Here is a 17,283-nt window from a genome sequence, read left to right on the forward strand (position 1 = left end):
GTTGTATTCTTCACCACCAAGCACTTACCAGCGGGAAGTACTTTTATTCAGGGGAAGTCTCTTTAAGGCAATAGTAATTCTATTAGATGTCTACCCCTGAATACACAACTTTTCAATATTCTGTGTGAAGGGGAGTACACATAAAGTATACTTGTGAGAAGCACTTGTGTTGTTTCAGTGTGAGTTGCACTAGTCACTTTTTCCCCAAAGAATACCATTTTTACTTGAAAAAAGAACTGACAGACATGCAACGGTTGTCCAGATTTGAAGGCAAGACTTGAAGGCAAGACTCAAAGGTAGACTTGTTAGGCAAACTTTCTAACAAATGAATAAAGTGACCCTGTCACTTCAAAGAAATCAGAGTATTTTTTTTGCCAATGATAACACCTGAGCTTTTAAGAGAAAATTAGAATGTTTGAAAAACTTGAATCCACCACCTTGAGCTTTACATCTTTCAAATATAGAAACACTTCTTTAAAAAAAAAAAAAAGAACAGTGAGGATATTAACCAAATGCAAGAGTAAATCAGAATCTCTCTGGATGTAGCACTAGTACTATTTAAAATGCCCCTAAATAATTTTTGAAGTTGCCCTGGGGTTAAGTGCCACTAAGCATTCCTGTAGGTAACACCCCCATAGGTAACATCCCGTAGGTAAAAACTATTTATTAAAACACAATTCATTTAATGACAAGCAGCTCCAGCTTAGGAAATAATATCCACTTTAGACCATGCCACCCACTAATAAGGTGATCTTCTAGGGGGAGAGGGTTATAGGGGACTAAATAGTAATGGAAAAAATATATAATAAAATTAAAAAATAATAAGGTAATCTTTAATATCTCAAAATATCATAGAATTAAACCTGCCTTTGATCCCACGGTCATCAAGAAATCTTCTATTCATAATGTGGCTTTTCATGCAAGTTTCTTCTCTAGATCAGCGTCTCAACTATCCTATTCCAAGGTACTTCGATTTCCCACTACAACTCTCATTCTGCAGAGAATCAAACCCATATCCCTAAGTCATCTACTGTTTATAACGACTAGCCTAGCTCCCATGCATTTAAAATGATACTAGGGACACATTATCCTTAGGAGGATTGAAGAAAACACTCACTAAAATCATTTCCTTTAGGCTTAATTCTTTCTATGAAACCAATAGAAAAGGCTGCATGAATTAAAGGCTGCAGTTTACAAGTCTTTGTAAACTTGGTTATAATAGATCAATCCAGTAGCCTCTAGGTTCAATAAGATATGTTTTATGAACCTGGACTACACCAAGATAAAAGTTGGCTTATCTTGTTATGAGCATAAGAATACTTTAATGTCACATAGGAGACAGCTCTGTCCCCAAAAATTGTTTCCGAAGATGCAATTTATATCCTTCCAAAAGATCTGTACCGAAAAGGTAACATTTCATTTAAAATAGCACCATTTCAAAAGTGTTAACATAATAGGTCAAATTTAAGTTTTATAATATGTATTTATTGTATTCAACAGAAATATAAATTCTATATTAAAATAACATAAAAACATTTCCAAAATCTATATCAAAAGGAAAGAATTTCATGGGTTCTATAGATACATCAAGAAAAAAAGGCAAAGGTTATAGCCAAAGCAGCTAAATTAAAATCCAATAAAACTTTTAAAAAATTATCCCATCAGTAGAAACTTCTGCAGTCATTTTTTAAGTTTCCAATTTAGTATTCTACTAAAATCTTATTCAACATCTTGATTTAGTGCTTAAAAAATAAAACAAGCATCCCTTTCCTAACTCATCATTTAAACGTTTTTATAAAAATTCAAGTCTTATGTTTATTCAAAGAAAACATTTTAGAAACACTTAAATGGTTATTATAAAGCTTTATTAATGCAACATTGAGGAACAAAGAGGGAGGAAGTGAGGGAGAGCAGTACCAATCCACAATAATCCCCTGGATTAAATTTGCTAAATACAGAACAGTAAAGTTGATGCTACGAATTCCTCAGAGAGAATACTTTCTAGTGCCAATATTTTTAAAAATTGCTAGGAATCTGAGAACCTTTAAATCGAGAGTACAGGTGGGAAACTCGTAATGGTAACAAAGGAAGAGATCTGAGATTTAAAGTAATTTGACCGAACTTCCACAATGAAGTGCTACAAATGACCCTGAATAAAGCAAAGTAGGTAAAGGAAGTTTCAGGATTATGAGAATGAATGCTACATTACGTATTCCTGGTGTTGAAGAGTAATCTCTATTGGAATATCAAAATTAAAAGTTTATATGTAGCTTTCTTCTACATTTTAGTTAGCAGACCGGATAGGAAGTGAAACTGAAAGATACTTACTATAGTAGCCATATAATACAGTGTCCTCAATCTGTCTGCTGACATTAGCATTAGCCCAGTCCTAGGACAAAAAGTGAACAACAGAAATATTAACAAAGCACACATTTTTTCACAATTATAATTAAGTTTTAATATAACTCAGTATCACTTACATAAATGTATCAACTCAAACAGGTATGGTCTGTGTCTTCAAGAAGTAACACTCTGAGATAAGATAACGTAGTTCTAGGGAAACAAATATAAACAGGAAGCACCTAACTCAGACTGAAGATCAGGGATGGCATCCCAAAATAACCCCAAACTGAGACCTGAAGAGAGGTCATTCTCAGGAACAAAGAAAACAAAACACTAGGAAGGAGGGAAGAAAGAAGTGAACATACAAGGAGAGTTTGAAGAACTGCAAAAAGGTAAACACGGATTCACCAGAGCTTTTGAAAAGGTAAGAAAGCAGGAAGAGTGAAAGAGGAGGGGATGGACACAGGTTTAAAGGACAAGTGAATCATGCTAAGCACTTTGGGTTTTCTCCTAAAGGTATGGGGAAATTGTGATGAATTTTTATGCAGAGTGACAAATATGATTTGTATTTTAGAAAGACAATATATGAGCATAATATACATTTTTTAAAAATACCTAAAAGAATAGTCAATCTAAGCTTCTTTAAATTCATTCCATACAAATGTTTTTTAAATTAGTAATTTAAATTTAGTAATTTAACTTAGAAAATTCATTCAAATTAATCTTTTCAAATAAAAAATCTGTACATTAATGAATCTGGATTGAGGTATGCAAGTCTTCTTGTTGAATATCCTAAATTTTATGCATATGAAAAATTAAACCTGGAGAGTCTAAGTGACTGGTCATTGCTATTAAGTAGCAAGGCTCAAATTAGTACATGCAGCTCAGTTTTTTTCTTTATACTTTAAGAGGTGAAATCAGTATCAACAAACATCCCCCTACAAGGACTCTTAAGGAAGGGTATCCATATTTAATTCTCCTAAAATAATTTAGGTTTCTTCTTTTCTTCTTTTTTTTTTTTTTTGCTTTTTAACCTATGAATACTTCAACAAAGAACATCTGTGAATTTCTTACTGATAAACACCTAAAAAACCAAAAATGTAGAAAATCCAAATTTAGCACCACAAATGCAAAACCTTGACATACAATGCACAATAAAAATAGTACCTTTCCAATAGCAATTAACTGTAAAACAACTGCCTGGAGGAAAATGGTAAAATGTATTACTGTACAGTCATTAACATGGGCTGCCACATAAACACTGAAAACAATAAAATCTATAGAAAATGGTGTAGATGGACAGCCATGATGTTAGTGTGAGTGGGAGGAAACAAAAAGTTGCAACCAATAGTTTTAACACATGCAGTATTTGTCTAAAAAACGTACTGCAAGAAACACCCATATATGGAAAAATGGAAAGAAAGTGTAGGTAGTGCTTGCCACACTGGAATGGAAAAGTACTGGAGAGAATTCTATCCAATGATTGGAAATTTTTTCATCCATGATTCAAGTATCTAAATGAATATGTACGTAAACAAAGCTTCAGCTCCTAACAGCTGTGTTTCTTTAGTGACTGTTTATATATCAAAAGAGATTTAAAAAGATTTCTGAAACTTGACGATTTTTTGAAACAAGATAATTACATTTATCCCTATGCAAACTCCCTAGCAATTTCCAAGACAACTCCATGAGGTGTTAATGTACTCATTGAGAATCTGTTAAAAGTTAAATTTTGAAATTGAACAAGACCCTAACATCAGAAAAAAAATTAAATGTAGAGAGATTGAGTGTAATTTAAAGCCAAAGATTCATTCAAATTTAGTGTCTTTTACCCTGCAATGCTCTTTTGTTTATAAAAATCTTGTGCCAATAAGAGAATATTACTGTTACTATTTTAAAGCTAAAAATATGTGTAAAGTACACAACATCACTCAAGAACTTTTAGTGTATTTGACTTTTATACACTGTCTTGCCTCCAAGGTATCTGATGTACTGTCAAAAGAGCTTAGTTTATGAAACCTTCCTCCTTCTACATTTTGAGAACCACTATGCCCTTGATACTTTTATAAACTACTGCCTCCCAGAGTAGAGACCAAAAAGAACTTCAGAGTTGTTTAAGACCCAAAGGAATGTAGACAATCAAGAATTCATACTAAATAGAGATTAAAGAACATTCCAAAAGAAAGAAAAAGGGTATAAATTCCACAGGAAAAAAAAGATATAATGGGTCACATATATAAAATTCCCTTTCCCATTCTTCAGGTGATGTTCTGAAACACTCAGCTCAACTCAAAACTATTGTACATTTGACTCTCCTCAATTTTACCTGATAACCTCACCTCAGAAATATTCTCACTCAGCCGTGATTTTGTCTATCCCCCACGGAGCATCTGGCAAGGCCTGGAGACATGGGGTTGTGGGAGGTCAGTATGCTACTGGCATGCAGTGGATAGAAGCAAGAATCTGCTAAACACTTGGAATGCACAGAATAGTCCCCCACAACAAAGAATTAACCAGCACAAAATGTCAATGGTTAAAAACCACTGACTTAGAGATATCTAAAATAATATGACGTCAAAAGAAAAAAGCTTACTCAACTTACTACCAAACCTAAAACCTAGAATTTACCTGTACCCAAATGTTAGCTCTTCCTTCTGTTGGGTGCCCATACTATTTATAGCCAGCCCTTTCACTGTGAGACACCTTTGCCTTCTCAAGGACACTGCACCTGCAGTAATAACCTCTCTCTGCTCTCAAAAATTTCTCCAACTCTATTAAATACTTAAGTACACAAATTCTAGTGATTTCCATTAAACAACAAAGAGATCCACACTCAACTACCACAAATAAAAACACTTACTGACCCAACTCTCTACTCCACTAGGAGACAAAACTCATCAAAAAATTATCAGCATTCCCTATCACTAACTTCCTCACTCCCTGTCCACATTTAACCCACTCCAACCTGACCACCCCACTGCCTCACTGAAATTGCTCTTCCTGCTCTTTTGTTACCACTGACCAAAGCCAACAGTCACTTTTCTACCTCTCTTGCTTCACTTCTCAACATCATTGGAAAAAACTATCATCCTCTCATCATTCAAAAAAGCTATCAGGAGGGAAACACAACCTCCTCCTGAGTGTCATATGCCTCCCTCCTCTGTTTATCTTCCTAATTATTAGACTACAGCCTTTCCCCTGCAGTTGGCCTGTACATAATGGGCACTCCGATCCATGGTCCAATACCTTCTCTGAGTGCTCAGTCTCTTCAGTTACTAGTCAGTCCATAGCTCTAAAGAACATCCATATGCTGATGACTTCCAAATACTTCTCTCCAACCCTAAAGTCTCCCTGAAGCTTCAACTCCCAACCTGACCCCTCCACTTGAATGTATGTAACAGGAATTTTGAAGGTAACTTACCCAAAATACAACTCTTTTAATACATTCCTCAGCGGTCCATGTGCATATATGGGCTGTTATTCCTCCTGGTTTTCCTATTTATTTTATTTTACTTTTTTTATTTTTATTTTTTTAATCTTCACTCAAGGATATGTTTATTGATTTTAGGGAGAGAGGAAGGGGAAGAGAGAAAGAAATGCTGATGTTAGAGAGAAACATTGATTGGTTGCCTCCTGAATGTGCTCTGACCAAGGCTCAAAAGAGCAACTTTAGTATGTGCCCTAACCCAGAGATCGAACCTACAGGATAGGTGTGTGCCCTGACTGGGAACCGAACCCACTGCCTTTTGGTGTATGGGGTGATGCTCCAACCAACTGAGCCACCCAGCTAGGGCCTTATTTCTTTAAAGAGTACCAAAACCTAGGCATCAGTGCTTCAGTTTTGTTTTTCCTTCACCCTCCGTATCAAATCCATCAACAAATCCAAGCAGTTCTATCTCCAAAATATATACCAATTTTAATCATTTTTCTCTACTAGCACCACTGAAATCCAATTCACCTTCATCTTTTTTTTTCCTTCATTAATTTCACATTGCAGTTAGAAGAAAACCTAAACTCATTACATGACTTAAAAGTCATAAACACTCTGGTCCCCACCTTCCCATTGATCTCAGCTAGTACCAAAGCGCAACCCCGAACACCACACTTTAGTCAAATAGGCCACACACATCCCTGCCAAAAAGGCTCTATATCTGCTGATACCTTCTCCCTAAAGGCACTCCCTCTAGCTCTTCACCTGCCTGGCTTCTCCTCACTTACATCTCCAGGAACCTCAGCAGTCTGGCCTACCTCAGCAATTTGGCCTTCGATCCTATCCAAATTACCCACAACTAATTATATTCTCGCATCAATCTACTATATTTCCTCATTGAATTTAGCACTATGTGGTTAGTTTGTTTTGCTGTTTGCTCTTGGTCTGATTTTACAGACAGTAAGCTCCATGAGAGCAGCAGCCTCATTTGTTTTCATTGTTATTCTCCAATATTCACATTTATCAGGTACATATTACATACTTAATAAATATTGAGTGAATGAATGTATTTAGATGCAATGAAAAGTGAAAAGTGCTCAGGATACAACTACCACCATTTGAGAGGAGGACTGAAGCACTAGGAAAGGGTACAATCCAGATATTTACTAACAACAGGTCATGAAGAGATTAATCATTCGGGCAAGAGAGTAAGAAACAAACATTTTAGCTATCAAAACATTAAATGTTTTGATGCCATATTTTAACTACTAATTTTAATTTTACACACTATATAAAATAAAATAAAGAATATCTGCCCTGACCAGTGTGTCTCAGTTCGCTGGGCATCATCTCACAAGCGAAAGGTTACTGCTTCAATTCCCAGTCAGGTTCAGTTCTGTTGGGGCACATGTGACAGGCCACCAATCGATGTTTCTCTCCCTCTCTTTCTCTCTCCCTTCCCCTCTCTCTAAAAACAAATACATAAAATCTCTTTAAAAAATACAATAAAGAATATTTGTTCACATTACTGCCAATTTCTGATTTCCTTTGGTTAGTATACTTTGTGTATATCAAAAGTTATACACAAAGTTGTCCAAAGTTATTGGCCAACTATGCAAGACACTGTAATACACACTTTAGAAGACTAGAGACTTCTAGTTTTTAAAGTTGGTTCTTTTCCATGAAGTTAATTACTTCACACACACACACACACACAGAAAAACTAGAAACAAAAAAATTATTTGGCTAAAATTATTCATAGTGCCATGTGTTGAAAAAAGTCAAAGGAAACAACTCAAACATTATTACAACACAGTCCTGCCAAAAGGAGGAGAGACAGCTAGGAAGGTAAGTACCTAAGACATAACAGAAAATACTGTGAAACTGTCTACAGACAGAAAATCCTGGGCACCTTCTCTGTTCCTCGGCCAAATGTTAGCTATCACTGACATCTGGCTTTTCCAAATAATTATCCTTTATAAGCAAGTCCATAAACAGTTTGGAGGCTTCAATATTTAAGGTGGAAATGGAGAAAGAGAATACATACATCCATTTAGGGATAAAAACATGCACATTGTAAAAATTAGAATACAACATGATGCACCATGAAAAACAATGTCACGTACATTTACCCTAACTAGTAAGGGACAGATACATTAAAGCCATTGTGGCATACTTCTACTCTAAATTTACAATTGTGGCATAAAGACTGAAGGACTAGCTCTCAAATACTTGTGCTTGTCTTTCACTAAGCACCTCACATGAATTCATCAATAACCTTTCAGAGAAATACATTCTACAGTCTATCAAGAAAAGGTTACTGAAAAGTCTTTTCAGTTCTACCTCTGAGAGTTAGCATAGGCCAGCTTCAAATGAAAACTTGTGAATTTCACTAACACCCCACTCCAAAAAAAAAAAAGGATGTTTTAAAATATCAAAAAGAAAGGTATTAAAATATCAAAAAGAAAGGTATTGGGGTAAATGGCATACATTATCTAAGCTCTCAGTTGGCTAAAAACAAACTAAATAGTAAATGACAACTAGTAAATGAAAAGTAGAAAAAAGAGAACATACAATTGCTGAATAAATAATCCCTTAATAATAAAAATGTTTTTTTTAAATGGAGGAAAAAAAACATTAACATGGAATTTTTCCCTTTTAAGTATTGCTGCCACATTTCTCTTTTTTTTTATCCTCACCCAAGGACATTTTTTCATTGCTTTTAGAGAGAGAGAAAAGGAGAGAGGAAGGGGAAAAAAAGAAACATTGATGAGAGACTGAAGCATCGATTGGTTGCCTCCCATACCCCTGCCTAGACTGCAGATCTCAGGCATGCACCCTGACTAGGAACAAAACCCACAACCCTTCAGTTATGGGAGGCTCCAACCAGCTGAGCCACACTAGCCAGGGCATTGGTGCCACATTTAGACTTAAAAAATATAAAATACCTGGCTGGTGTAGTTCAAGGGATTAAGTGCAGGCTGCAAACCAAAAGGTCGCCGGTTTGATTCCCAGTTAGGGCACATGCCTGGGTTGCAGGCCAGGTCCCCCATGGGGGCCACATAAGAGGCAACCACACATTGATGTTTCTCTCCCTCCCTTCCCCTCTCTCTAAAAATAAATAAATAAAACCTTAAAAAAAATTAAAAACTATATAAAATAAGAACTTTGACTACAGTTATGCATTTTCTTAGGGGACATTTAATAAAACAAGTGCTTTAAGTTTTTATAGGTAATACTTTTGCTTCTTTAAGGGACAATACTAAGGGACAAGGGACAATACTAAGCTGTAGATACAGATTAGGATCCTAGTGAGCAAAGAGCTCTGGAGCCAGACTGCAAAGCTTCAAATCCTAGCTGCAGCATTTATAAGCTGTAGATAGGTAATTTCACCTCTCCAAACCTTGGTTTCTTGCCCGTAAAAACATGGATAATACTATTTACCTCATAGGGTTGCTTGGGAGAGTAAAGGCAGTTAATATACGTAAACCATTTAGAACAGGATCTGACACACAGTAAATTACTCAACAGATATTACTTTGTACAGTATTAAGCACATATTAAGTGCTCAATTAAATACTTGCCAAATGAAGACCTACAGAAAATAACTGTAATTTTCACAAAAATCAGAATATATCTAAACATAACCACAAAACAGTTTCAAATTATTTAAGCCCAGTTGGCTGAATTCAGGAACTTATTTTGGATCCATGCTTTACTGAGATAATTGAAATAATATTTCATTCAAATATTTAAGTACCTACATGTGTGTTAGACACTGGACATACAACAATAAATAAGTCACAGTTCCACCTCATAGAATCTTATACTAATAAGAAACTTAAAGTAATTTACATAACTAAAAGGGGAACTAAGAAATCTTCCAGTCCAAAACTCTTCATTTAAAAATGAGAACCCCCTCTGCCAAAAAAGGAAAACTTACAGTACAGAAAAGTTAATTGATTTGGCCAAAGACACATGCCAGACAGTCAAGGGCCAAGACTAAAACTCAGGTTTTGGCATCCACAGACTAGAGGTCTTTTCACTATACCATACTGACTCAAAGTATTCAATATGAAGTAAGGATTATAATGCTGATATGCCACTAACAAAAGCCCTTCCAAATTATTAATTTAGTGCATTAATGCAAACCAAGTCAAATAAACTTCAAGCTATGAGAGGCACCAAAATAAAACCTCCTACAATTAATAAATTTTCAGGTTAACAAAAGGCATTCTTCACATTTGAAGGTTCTCAAATTAGTTCTACGGCACTCAACAGTCTAGTATTCCATTTCAGTTGTCATATTCGCAGCCCCACGCTGCATCTCCATTCTCATTTATTCTGAGACAGCAAGAAACCACAATGTGCACTGTACTGCTATATGAAAACACTTCACTGCCAAGGATGTGAAAGGAATAAAATTGGAGTTACCTTAAATGTACCATTTTGATTTTTCATGTACGACACCAAAAATATATCCACTGGTAGAAGTGCTGATGTGATAAGTGCAATTGCCAGAGAAAAAATTGCTGTTATGGTGGAGACAACTTCACTTTCCCGACGACTTTGGTATTTACGAACATAGATCCAGCAGAATGCCAAAATAGCCTGAAACAGAACAAAAAGAAATGCTTTGTTATTGCCCTATGTATTCTCTAAAGCTGATTTTGAAAGTTCAGAGTTTGAAAGTTCCCAATGGGAGACTTTACATCAAATAAAGTCTCTTCGAGATGTGTAAAAAAGGTCCACCAGCCCTTATAAAATAAGATTGATAATTATCAAAGCCTACCTCATGAATGCAGAACCACCCCACTTACGTGCAAACACACACACAAACAAGTAAAAGTTAACAATAACAGTACTCAGTTACCTACATCCTCACAGAACACAGTGCAACAATTAATGGTTTTACACAATGTCATAGTTATAACTAGCTTTGAATACTTTGTCCCTATAGAGCTCTCCAACCTCAAGGAGACATAACTAGATATTCTGTCAAATTGAAGCATCATTGAATATAACTTGAATTGAAATTAACTTCTGTCCCATTATGACAGTTCAAGAGTCCCATTCAGCTGAAGATTAATTGTCAATAATCACTATGCAACTGAAACATTATAATTCAAACTTTAAAGGGCATTACATACAAAAAAAAGTTCTCACTGAAAATAGATACATGTGCAATGCAAGGACCTTTCCAGTGTGGGGGAAAAAAACACTCAGAGAGGTGCTCTTAATAGTTACCAATGCCTTTCTACTAATTAACAGAGTATAGGAGGACTTCAGTCTCCCGATTCTCTAACTTCAGGTAACATCAGAATCACCTGGAATACTGACTAAAAGCACAGACTGCTGAGCTCTACTCTCAGGTTTCCAGATACAAGAGGTCTGAAGTAGAGCCAGAAAATCTACATGTGTGACAACTTCCCAGGTGAGGCTGCTGCTTGTCCAGGGATGACATTTTGAGAACCTCTGCTCTACTTGGCAATAGGAGATTGCAGATAGATACTGATTCAGTGATTCTCAACCCTGGTTGTGTGTTAGAATCACCCGGGCACTTTTTAAATACCTTTATGCTCTTGCCCCAGAACAATTCAATCAGAACGTGAGGATCCTCCAGGTTCTAAATGCTCGAGGATTCCAATCTGAGCCAAACCTGAAAACCACTCTTCAGAAAGTCTGTAAGAACTCTGGAACAAAGTCATTATTTTATCCTTTCACTCCTTGCAACAGATTCAACTCTTACTTCCTTTCTGAGTATCCCAGTTATCCCACCTAACTAATTTCACAGCTTCCAAATTCTCCTACCCCAGGTCAAGATACAATACTTCCATCAAGGGAAAAATCCCCTTTGCCGCATTAGAGTTGACCCCTCTCTTCAATTTCTATCTCTTGACAACCACTATCTGTTACCTGTCCCTATCACTTCTGCTTTTTCTACAATATCATAATGCACTATATAGTATGTCATCTTTTGAGTCTGGCTTCTCTCACTAAGCATTATGCATGTAATTCCTAATATATTACATTATTCATGTAATTCTTAATATAAGTAATAAAATATTACTAACATTTCAGCTGGTGTCAGAACAGCAGAAAAAAATAAAGTGAGAAGGGAGACTTTAGAACCTGGATATTGGAGGGGAAAAAAATACCTAGGTTCAACTTCTGTTTGAACTATTTACTAATTTTTTAGGAGGGATTATTTTCTGTAAAATGTTATACATTAATATTTTAATGGTTTGTTTTTAAACACATTCACACATGTCTAAAACATTTCTCAAGTTGTTGTGATTTTGTTTGTTTGTTTGTTTGTTTTTAAGTCATAGAAGCTAGGCCTCATCTTTTTATCCTTAGCAGCACCTAACACAAAATATTCAATAAAGTTTTGGTTGGTTTTCAAGCAGATCCACACTTTTACAAAATTTAAAGTGACAGTTTTTACTGCAGAGGCCATCGTTTGTCAAAATCAGCTACATTTCAATTGAAAGAGAAACCCAGACAAAATACTGAATATAGAAACCCAGAAGTTCCAGAACATTTTCCTCTCAGGATCCATTTATAATTTTAAAACTGGGAACCCCAAAGAGCTTTTTGTTTATGCAGGGTAGACCTATCAGGAGTTACTATATTATAAAATAAACCAAACTAAAGCTAAAATAAACCATCTATAAAATAGGAATAAGAATACTTTCACAGCAAGTTAAAAGAATGAAATGAGGTGTAAAGATTTTAGCACAGTTCCTGGCCATTGTAACTGGTTAACAAACAGCAACAATTATTTATTAAGTGTCACATAAAATAATGTCTTAGAGCAATTCATAAAAGAAGCTAACATATAATCTGCTAACAATTATAAGGAAAGGTTTAGAGCAATCCCCAGTTCCTCCTAAGACATTCTGATTTAGATGGTCTGGGCTTTACGATTTTTTAAAACTCCTAAGGTGTTTTTAAAGAGTTTAAATGAGCAGTCAAGGTTGAAACCACTGGGGCAGAGGTGGGAATGAGAACAGGTGTTTGTTACACTAACAACCACACATCCTGCCTGGAATCTTGTTAAACTGTAGATTCGGATACAGTAGGACTGGGGTCTTATGTTTTATTTCTAACAAGTTCCCAAGTGATGCCCTCACTTTTGAATAACAAGAGTAAACCTGCTTTACAGAAATGGAGACTCTCTTGTATCATAATGTAAAATGTAATCTGAAAGGTGATCTAAGCCAAATTATTGAGGATCTTGGGGAGACAAGGTAGAGAAAGAGGGTTTAGATTTGACACAGCAAACACAGATAGATTATCAGCTTGGAGGAACCAGATCTAATAACTCCTTGTGTGGCTGAAGAACCTGAAGTCCATTCTGCTTGCCCAAGATTGCAAAGGTCATCAATCCAAGTGTTCTGATTCTTTAGTAGATAACTGGCAGCAGTTCTTGAAGTGTTAAGTTCCTAGACCCCTGGCAATTCCAAAACCCTGAGAATTTGCAATTTGAAAATAATTCTCCTAACAACACTAAAATGTCATTTGCTTTTTCCACTATGTGGATATTTGCACTCATGGTGCATAAGCCATGGTGGATAAAGCTGCTTGCAAATTGATCATGAGTTCAGATAATGGCACCAAACTGTGCCAGTAGTTATTAAATTCTTCACCATCACACACTCACAGAAGAAAAAAAAAAGGCAACTAAACTTAAGACTGTGCAAAACAAAGCAATAAAAACTAACTTTATTAAACTTCAACCCTTATGTCTTTTTAATATTCTGTGGGAGGAAATGTGAAGTATGTATTTAAGTTCTGCTGTGAACCAAGGTGTAATTAATGGCTGTCTCCAGGAAAGGTGGGTACCTCAATACTAAAGAGCTGGAAGCCAAGCTTAGCACTCTGCAAGGAACATCATTTTTACTTGAAAACACAACTGACTAACTATGATTATTCAAACATGGATATTTGGCAGATTTTGTGGAAATGAACAAAGGGAACCTATCACTTCAAGAAAAACAATTGACCGTCTTTGTTGCCAATGATAAAATTCAAGCTTTCGAATGAAAATTAGAATTTTGGAAAACTTATGACCAAAACTGAACTTGACTGTTTCTCAATACTTATTTCTGGGATTTCTTCTGACAAGATTAATGAATGTGGAGTTTTGATATTATTGGATTGGCCAAAAGATCCACTTAGTCTTTTCCATTAAATAAGACATATTTTTCATTTTCAACAATAGCTTTACCAATTTGGATATTTTGAGTATGTCTGCTATCTCCCACTATTGGCTTCTAGTGGGCAGAGGCCAGGGGTGCTGCTAAACATCTTCCAATGCATAAGAGAGCCCCACAACAAAAAATTATTTGGCCAAAATGTCAATAGTACCAAGAAATTTTGCAAACCACTTGTGACCCATTCAATGAGTCACAGTGCCTTCTCCATACACTGCACAGATCTTTTTTTGCATTTCAGTTGCATTTTTACCTTTCTTGAAATAATAAAGCATAATGAGCCAAAATTGTTGCATATTTTCTTCCATCTTCAATAAGCCATTGAAGCCATTGAAATGGCTACACAAAAATTCACCAATTTTTCTAAGTTTTTTAAATGTACGCTGATATGACAACTGTCAAAATATAATCTAACAAAATTGTTTTGAATTAAGTTAAAGACAATTAAGCACTACTAGAGCCATCACACAGGGAAAAAAAGACTTTTTGGCCAACCAAATGTATAATGAAATATATCCATATTGGAACATTTGCATAACTTAATGAACCAGTGTTTTCTAAGTGACCAAATGCATCACGTTATAAAACCATGCATGATGAAAAGACCCATTCAATGTACAACATGGACCAATGGATCTTAATGAAACAAAATGAAAAGATCATTGATAGGGTTTCAGATTCCATATTACACCTAACTTTAAAAAGCTTCCATCATTGAGTTTTGGTGTCGTATTAAAGAACAACATTCATAATTATCTAAAAAATACTCCTCTGCTTCCAACTACATTTCACTAAAACTGAATTTTCTTCATATAATTCAACTAAAATAACATATCTCAAAAGACTGAATGCAAAAGCAGACATGAAAATCCAGCTCCCTGAGACGGACTCAGATGAACAGCTAGCAGTAGAGAGTGCAATTAAGGGGTGGAGGGATTGAGGAAAAAGGACTCACGGACACGGACAACAGTGTAGTGATTGCTGGGGGGAGGGGAGTTATAAGGGGACTAAATAGTAATGGGAAAACATACAATGAAGATTAAAAAATAAAACAAATAAACAAGAATCCAGCTCTTTTCCAATAAGCCAAGAACTAAAGAGACTTACAGAAAATTAAACAATGGCCCCTATTACTAATTTTTTTCTACTTCCACATCTAGTTTAAAACTCAATTCGTGTCTCATTTTGTTTCTGCTGTAAGAATCACTAACTTAAATACCTTCGCATCTTCATCTATCCAAAGTGTACCTCAACTGCACTTTCTTCCAATATTGTTCTCCATTACTTGAAGTTCTATTTTATAAAATCATACTTTGACTGTCAGTACTTAAAATACCTATTTCGAGAATTTTTGTTTTCCTATCTTCAGGTCCTCATAAAGATCACATTTTGTTTGTTTGCATCCTCCTATAACTTACCTCACAGCTGCTACATGTGAAATGTTTATTAACTGATAACTGCCAAGATATTCCCACTAGAATTTAATACTGGTTACATGCTTGGTTTTCTTCTTAAACAACTGAATATAGTGGTCTGGAAAAGCTAGTGAACTCTCCAAGTATAGGACTGGATGGGTTTTGGAGATCACAGCCGAGCTTTAAGGTTTCCATTTTCTCCACCAAAAGGAGTAAAGCATGTTCTGGTGTAAAGGCAGTATTATTTTCTGTAAAAGCAAATAGCAAGAGAAGCCTTAAGTTTTCACTTTTTTAATTTTTTTGATAGAGTTTCTGGTAGAGTTGCAGCATTTACTACAAAACACATTACACAGGTTGTAGACACTATGTGGCATCTAAGAAGTAGAATTAAACAAGTCAATTTCCAGAAATGAAGTTCAAGGTTTTTTTGGTTTAATTTTTGTTTTTATTTGTTTCATAAAGAGAAGTGTTTAAAACACTTTGGGACAGAAAGCGACAATAGGAACGAGTGAAGACAATGAGTAAACAGTGGGAATGAGGAAGGGTAAAAAGACGATTGAACTCCCAAATAAAATGGCCCAAGGGCTTTAATAATACAGGTAGAAAAGTAAACACTAGGTCATCTGGGCCATTAGGGCCTACGTTTTGCTCTTGGGATAAGCAGGAATAAGGTGGCTGGGAAAGAAAGCAACTGAGGTCAGACAGGGGATAGTACACTGATACCGGCAGTAACAGAGGGCTACAGCTTGCCCCACAGGCTTCTACACCTATCAATAAACTGGAAATGAATGTGAAACCTGAAAGTCAGAAGGAACAACTCACATCACCAAGGCAGAAGCACGCAATGGGCTGAGAAAGTTGGAGACTGAATAACCCCAAGAGCAAAGGGAAGCTGAGAGGCCCCGTTCTGAGTTAAAAACGCTAACGCCCACAGGACTGGCAAAGATCAGGCTGCCCCACCAGCTTGTGCTCCCACTGTACACAGTAGCACAGGCCACTACACCCTTCTCGACCCCAAGGGTCTTCTCAATCCCCAAAGTACACCTGCCGCCAGACCCAAGTCGAGGACGAGGGCAAGAGTTTCGAGAACGGAAACCTGCAATATTAGACATCATTAGGAAAAACACAGCACAAGCTGCCGCAAATCAGTGCCGTGTTCCCCAGCCTCAAGCGCGGGCCCAGTCCCAGGCGCCCAGAGCCGCCCCCCTCCTAACACACACACACACACACACACACACACACACACACACACAGTCCAAGCTAAAAGCGGGGCGGGGTGAGGAGGGTCTACCGCTCCAGGAGAGGCCAGCAGCAGGGTCGACCCCTCCCCCTCTCCGACAATTCTGAACACTGGGAAAACTCCAAGCGCCTCCCATACCAGTAATAAGAGGCCGAATATGCACCAGCCGGTCACCAGCTCCGCTGAAGCCGCGCCAGCAGCGTCCGACGCCATCTTCACTTCCGGCCCCGAAGCGGCCTGCCAAGGGGGTGGGGAAAGGGGAGGGGGGGAAAGGGGAAAGAGTGAGATGAACGCGGCGCCCGCACACCCTAAAGGTTAAAGGGACGGAGTGGGTGGAGCAAGTGGTTGCCAAGGAGACCCAGCCCAAGAGCGTCCCCTGGCGATTGGCTGGACTGGAGGCAAAGCTGCGAGGACCGCTCTGGGGCGGTGCGCGGCGGGGACGCTATGACGTCACCGCGCTGGCAGCTTTTGAAGTGATGCGATCCTGTAAGTGAGGATGTGTCTCAAAGCAACGCAACCTTTTGAAATACTATTTGATTCGGCCTAAGGCGATAGGTTGGAAAAGCCCGGAAACGGCACAAGGGTTGGACCAGGTGTAGCTGGAGATCCAACTTTAGGTGTTTCCACTTCCTAGCA

General features: G+C 37.0%; 1 protein-coding gene across 1 annotated transcript in view; it reads right to left on the bottom strand.

Annotated features, from left to right (window-relative positions):
• The window catches only part of LMBRD1 (LMBR1 domain containing 1), a 102,886-nt gene extending 85,824 nt beyond the window's left edge, over positions 1 to 17,062 (bottom strand). Inside the window, exons 1-3 of the mRNA XM_028509840.2 lie at positions 16,786 to 17,062; positions 10,208 to 10,384; positions 2,329 to 2,389 (exon numbers count right to left, since the gene is read on the bottom strand). Of these exons, the coding sequence (XP_028365641.1) occupies positions 2,329 to 2,389; positions 10,208 to 10,384; positions 16,786 to 16,860 (313 nt within the window). The 5' untranslated portion in view covers positions 16,861 to 17,062. The remainder of the gene's footprint in view (positions 1 to 2,328; positions 2,390 to 10,207; positions 10,385 to 16,785) is intronic.
• Positions 17,063 to 17,283: the final 221 nt, after the last annotated feature.

This window comes from Phyllostomus discolor, chromosome 4 (assembly GCF_004126475.2).
Source record: "Phyllostomus discolor isolate MPI-MPIP mPhyDis1 chromosome 4, mPhyDis1.pri.v3, whole genome shotgun sequence".
Classification (NCBI taxonomy): domain Eukaryota; kingdom Metazoa; phylum Chordata; class Mammalia; order Chiroptera; family Phyllostomidae; genus Phyllostomus; species Phyllostomus discolor.